The sequence below is a fragment of the Oxyura jamaicensis genome, chromosome 5 (assembly GCF_011077185.1).
Source record: "Oxyura jamaicensis isolate SHBP4307 breed ruddy duck chromosome 5, BPBGC_Ojam_1.0, whole genome shotgun sequence".
Lineage (NCBI taxonomy): Eukaryota > Metazoa > Chordata > Aves > Anseriformes > Anatidae > Oxyura > Oxyura jamaicensis.
Window position 1 is genome coordinate 25,944,485 of NC_048897.1, and position 6,457 is coordinate 25,950,941.

The following is a 6,457-nucleotide window of genomic DNA, read 5'->3' on the forward strand; positions in this document are numbered from 1 at the left end:
TTGATAAATCTTGCAAGCTAGCTTCTTCTGTGCCAATATATAATTTTTATGCTTCCACTTAAAAGGTGGTTACCACAAAGAAACTTTGCATTTTTCCATTAACCTCTGTTAGGAAGAGTATTTTCCTCTTTCATAGTTTTTACTTTTCTTCCATCTATTAAAAAACTTCAAAACCTGTAGAAGAATTTTTTCTTTTGTATATAAGCAGTGCTACAGGCTGGGAGATGAGTGGTTAGAAAGCTGCCTGGCAGAGAAGGACCTGGGAGTATTGGTTGATAGTCGGCTGAATATGAGCCAGCAGTGTGCTCAGGCGGCCAAGAAGGCCAACAGCATCCTGGCTTGTATAAGAAAGAGCGTGGCCAGCAGGTCCAGGGAAGTGATTGTACCCCTGTACTCAGCTCTGGTGAGGCTGTTGTGTTCAGTTTTGGGCCCCTTGATACAAGAAGGACATGGAGGTGTTCAAGCAAGTCCAGAGAAGGGCAACGAAGCTGGTGAGGGGTCTGGAGAACAAGCCTTACGAGGAGCAGCTGAGGGAGCTGGGACTGTTCAGCCTGGAGAAGAGGAGGCTCAGGGGTGACCTTATTGCACTCTACAGGTACCTGAAGGGAGGCTGTAGTGAGGTGGGGGTTGGTCTATTCTCCCATGTGCCCGGTGACAGGACGAGGGGGAATGGGCTAAAATTGTGCTCGGGGAGCTTTAGGTTGGATATTAGGAAGAACTTCTTTACTGAATGGGTTGTTAGGCATTGGAGGGGGCTGCCCAGGGAAGCGGTTGAGTCACCATCCCTGGAGGTCTTTAAAAGATGTTTAGATGTACAGCTTAGTGATATGATTTAGTGGAGGACTTGTTAGTGTTAGGTCAGAGGTTGGACTAGGTGATCTTGGAGGTATCTTCTAATCTGTGAAATTCTATCCCACCTCTATTAACAGACCCATCTTCTGTACTTCGTAGTGTCTCTTAGCATTTCTGCTCCTACCTCTATGCTCATTTTGCTACCAGGATATGGGTGAGCTCAGTAGATGTGAATTCCAGATATCTCAGCATTGTCAGGATAATACGAATATCCCAGCTCCTCTGCCAGTTCATCGACTGTATTGCTATTCCATTGTTCTATTTATAATGTTATATTATATTGCAATTTATTTATTTTCTGTTGTTTTTAGGTTGGAAAAAGTTATAAAGCACCATATGATAACTGTACTCAGTACACGTGCACTGAATCAGGGGGACTGTTTTCCTTGACTAGTACAGTAAAGGTCTGCTTACCATTTGAGGAATCAAACTGTGTCCCAGTAAGTATTTTAGCACCAGGAGGAAAAATAAAGGTTGTCTGAAATGAGCCCTGCCAATGCTCTGGGAGGCTCCTATACTGTTTTGAACAAGTCACATCAGTGTTTCTTGACCTTTCTGAGTTGATCATCCTTGTTTGAAAGAAATGTGCTTTTTCAGCCCTGAATGGAATGTCCCATGGAAGTATAACAAAAGTTATGCTTTCTTAGAAATCCACATATTTTACTTGTTGTGAAGTAAGACACTATAACTTGAAATAGAGGAGCACTGGGGCAATGGCACAGTGGGATTTTTCATTACTTAAGAAACACCAGTGTTACAAAATGCAATTGAACAAATGATGGCTTAAAATGGACCTGTTGGGGAACCAATGAACATAGTCTCTTCTGCTATGAAGTGCATCGCTAAGCAAGTAAGTGGTAGATGAATGAGCAATGGGGAGCATTAGTAACAGGCTTTCAGTGACCAGTGGTTTCCAGTAACTTCCAGAAAGGGCTTTGCAGGCTGTTCAATTCCCGGAGCAGGTGTCATTGTCTGGTTTTGGAGTTGGTTTTTGTGCTGGCTTCAGCAGGATTTACATAACATCAGGCATACATTACAGAACATCCCACCTGGCTTATGGTGGATATAGTTGTAAGAATGTTCAGTCCCTGCTGAATATTTTTAAAGTTGTTTTGTATACAACTGGTACACCAACAGGTCTGAAGAGGAATTAGTGTGTTGGTTAGAGATGAGGGTATGTATCTGAACCCTCTGTGTTGTTACTAGCTGCTTAGCAATACACGTACACTAGACCAGAGTATCTAAACTTCTCTGGCTCTTCCTTTTCTATACAGGGGACAGTTGACGTGACTTCAGATGGCTGTTGTAAGACATGTGAGTGTGTTAAATCATTGATTCCCTACTAAAATACTGCTAGGTTCTCTGCTGCTTGTAGCCCTTCTATGTGAAACAAGAACTTCGACAGACCAGAAGGCTCTGTTCATGTATCAGCAGAGCAGTTTTGTACCTTACAGCCAAGGCTCAAAAATTGCTTTGTTCTTCTAATGGGGACACTAAAATTCTCCTTTCTGCATTTTTTAAAAGACTGAAATATTGTTAGTTTGAACTATACTTCCAATGAGAGAATTTGTAGAAATTACGTTCTGTATTTTTCCATTTGAAAGTTACATGGGAAAAAAAAATTGGATTTTTTTCCTCTATATCATCCACCCATTAACTGTAGGTTGTTACAGTCACAAATGTTAACAAATACCATTCATAGTACTTAACAACAACAAAAACACCTTAATATCTCCTTTTGGTCTTAGTTCAGCAGTACCTTTACATTAACTTATACATGTCTTCATTTGAGCCAGTCCCTGAACAGAAAAGTATCTAAACAAGTGGGGAGTTGTTTTTTTGCTGAATTAGTGTCTATTTGCACTCTCCTTATTTATTTATTATTTGTGTGTGGTGTGTGTGTATTTGTTTTGTTATGCATTTAAACTACAAGAGGTTTCAGTAAAATGATCTGCCCTTGGCTTCCCAGCAGGTGTCTTTCAAAACTTCTTTTGCTCCCCAGTCTGAAGAAGTGTAATAGAAATATTCTCCCATACAGGTGTTGACCTGCCACATAAATGCAAACGCGATGTGAAAGAGCAGTATATTGTTCACAACAACTGTAAGTCTGCTGCTCCAGTCCCAATGCCCTTCTGTGAAGGGACATGCAGTACCTATTCAGTGTAAGTAGGAAACCTTTCTCTGTCCTCACCTGTGTCTAGTCTTCCTGGGTTCTTGTTTAAAAGGGCCTGATTGGGAAACTGGGTGTGAGAACAGCAGCAGTTGTCAACGTGACAAAATGCCTTTAATGTGATGGGAATGCCTTATCTTAGGATAATAGGTCCATCTGTAAAGAGACCATCTAAATGCATTACCTTCCTGTCCTTATGTGTATTTATGAACAGCTCTGGGGGTTGATGGAGTTTCTTCCTGCTCTTTGGTCTCTATGTGAATTGTTCATTTCTGTGTCACCAGAATGTCCTTAATCCAAAACCCAGCAAATTTATTGGGATTTTTCTCACTTATCTCAGAGGATCTGGCCCTGCATAGCTAGTAGCATCCTGAAGAAAGACCATTATGAATAAGCAGAAAATCAGATAGGAAATCTTGTTTCTTTCTTCATTAGAAGTACTCCTATTTGGAGGAGCAAATACAGATCACATAGGGAAGAAAACAGGTGGTAGACTCATGTGCAAATCTCATTTCTATAGGTATTCCTTTGAAGCCAATGAAATGGAACACAAATGCATTTGCTGCCATGAAAAAAGGAGTCACACAGTGAAGGTGGATCTTGTTTGCTCTGAGCATAAGACAGTGGAATTCACATATGTGCATGTAGATGAATGTGGATGTATGGAAACCAAATGCCCAAAGAGGAGAACATGAGACAAAGGAGACATTTCGGCTCCCATTTAATGCTTCCCTAGAAAGTGAGTAGTTTAGCAAGCAGCTGTGACTAACCTTGAAGTGACCATATTTCTCTCCTGTGCTTTTTTCCTTCTGTTATTATATGCATTTATGGAAATTAGCTGAGGATTTTGCTCTAAATGTTTGTAGAATAAACTGCATTTCAAAGAGGACTTGTTCTCTTGTTTCAGTGATGCTGGTAAAGGGGTAAGGAGGTTAATTTCTTTAATCCCACATTGGTGTATAAACCAAGGTTATTACAAGGCACTCCAGAGACAGACGATGCCTTTCAAAAGTCCTTCCTGATGAAAGTGTGCATTATAAAACCATAACTATGTGCTTCAACTCACTTCCCTCAGAAGGGAAACAGCAATCGCTTCCACAGGTATGGTTCAGTCAGAGAGGCAGGACTCAGCTCAGGGGCACCTTGTTCTTCTCCCCAGTGGTCCTACACCTACTTTGGCTGACAATCTGGGTCACTGAAGCAAAGCAAGGTGCTTTTCTCCTTCTGTGCAGTAAGCACTACAGCAGGAGTGTAAAAATGTGCCTTAAATGCATGCTAGAAAATGAACATATTCACATCCTTATAGTGAGTCTTTATCACTGGTGGGTTTTATAATTTACCAACATCAAACTTGAAACCTGGAGCTGTGTGTCATGAGAGACTGATGTTCAGATCTACAGCTTGTTATGTGATGATGATTTTTGTCACAAACAATTGACTCCCACCTGGCATGTTCAATGGGACAAAGTGTTTGTGGTAGTATCTTATGTGGACAGGGGTCAAAAAAGCTCAGCAATACCTTCAGAGTATGCAGGGAAGGAAGATGTTTTTGCTGCTTGAATAGCTTGGTTTTTTTGTGACCTGAACGAGAACCAAGGGCTGTGAGTGCAGTGTCCTACAACCTGTCAAGAAGAGACTTTGGGGAAATGTTTTAGAGGGAAAACTTTTGAACTGACAGAGTAGCTATTAAGTGTGCTAACCTTTAGCTTTCCATTTTAAAATGCTGCAGCTATTGAGATCCAAGTAGTCTCTCATTTAATTCTTTGTCATAATAAATCATTGTAGTTAATGTCAGGTTACTTACACATGTACTGTTTCATTATGGTATTACTGATCTTAAAATTGCTGGAATCCTTGACTTTGAACAGGCATAGGAGTTGAAAGATATACATTTTTCTTCACTTTTATCTGATAGGCCCATGCTTATTGATGTGATGCAATAGCACAGCCCTTATTGTGTTTCTGTGGAACTCAGCTCAGCTGGTTTTAACATATCAATTCTCCAGCCCATTTCTGGACTAGTTTGTCTCAGCCTTAAACTGGTGTGTAAGAGCCCTTGTGAAGGTATCAGTTTCTCAGCACTGGGTATTTTGAGATTCAGGGTAGGCAGCTTAGGCAGCTGAAGACAGAGGTGAATATCATCCTTTCTTTTTATTTTGTTTATTTAAAAATAGTAAAAGAGAGACCGAGTGTTCCTCACAATTACAGTGGGAGTAAGCAGTTGCAATGGGAACAGTGAAGTGCAGAAATCTTTGGGAAATGTAGGCAATAAAATTCACCAAGATGTTTGTGCTGCTGAGGATTGCAACCAACTCTACCATTCCCAGCCTCTACCCTGGTCACTGGACTAGTTTGCTTGATTATAACTGATAGGAATCCCCAAATAATTCAGATAACTGTCAGAGTTATGCAACTCCCATGGAAGGCGTATGTTGCAATTGCTTGACATTGAGGCTCACGTATAAATTTCACATTAGCCCAGAAAATATTCTCACTGATACACATCAAGTGTGTGCCTGATTTTGCAATGCAAAGAGCAGCAGCAAGAAAGAAGGACATTTGTTCCTTTCCTCCTTGCCTTTCCCTGAGGGGGAAGAAATCATTCTTGAGTGCTTTCGTCATCAGAAGAGTAAACAGGCTCTTTAGTCAGATACAAACTCCTGTAAACCCTGCAAATCAATTATTCTCAATAGGATGGCTTAGCTAGAATACCAATGGAAATCTTTTCCTTATCTGCTTTGTCTTCAGGTGGGAGAAGGGCAATAAAACGTGATCTAATCTTATGAGGTACACTTAAAACACAGAGGAGAGTGGACTTTTTACTGGTGATGAGACTTTATGCAGAATTTGAGAATGGAATTGATTTGAAGGTATACTTTTCATTTTTGGCATGCATTTTGCTTTACAGGCAAGTGAAATTATTTTAGTTTAGAGCTGGAAACAACAGCTTATTCCCATCTGCAGATGGCTATTGAACAGATGATCATGTGAAAAACCCCGTGTTCCCCTTCTCCACTACTGATTATGCCTGATTCTTCATTTACTCAGTCTGGTATCTAACCACCCTGTGCTGTACTATTTCCAGCTCCAGTGGCCAGGTGTTGAACTGAATGTGTTCATCCTCTGTTCATAGATGCAGAGTCCTAGTTAGCTGAGATGCAGCCAGCAAGACAAAGTTGCTTTAATGCAAACTTTCAGCTTTCTCAGCTCATAGACAGTCAATGGGTCAAATACAATCAGTGGGTTAAATGTTGTTTTATCCCTGTGAGCACTCAACTTGGGCATGATCCTGCTGGAGCTGCTGTGTGGTTGTTTCTCACGTGTGCATGTTATAACACTCATCTGTAGCCCCAGGGCATCTCTTCCAGCTAGTGACCAGTCTGAATGTCAAACGTTTTCCTGGTGTAATGCAAGAAAAATCACTGGCATTGCTCC

General features: G+C 40.9%; 1 protein-coding gene across 3 annotated transcripts in view; it reads left to right on the forward strand.

Annotated features, from left to right (window-relative positions):
- The window catches only part of LOC118168642 (mucin-5B), a 45,566-nt gene extending 41,655 nt beyond the window's left edge, over positions 1-3,911 (forward strand). For all 3 annotated transcript variants that reach the window (XM_035329187.1, XM_035329188.1, XM_035329189.1), the window contains 4 exons: positions 1,164-1,292; positions 2,127-2,166; positions 2,891-3,014; positions 3,543-3,911. In XM_035329187.1, the coding sequence (XP_035185078.1) occupies positions 1,164-1,292; positions 2,127-2,166; positions 2,891-3,014; positions 3,543-3,717 (468 nt within the window). In that variant the 3' untranslated portion in view covers positions 3,718-3,911. The remainder of the gene's footprint in view (positions 1-1,163; positions 1,293-2,126; positions 2,167-2,890; positions 3,015-3,542) is intronic.
- Positions 3,912-6,457: the final 2,546 nt, after the last annotated feature.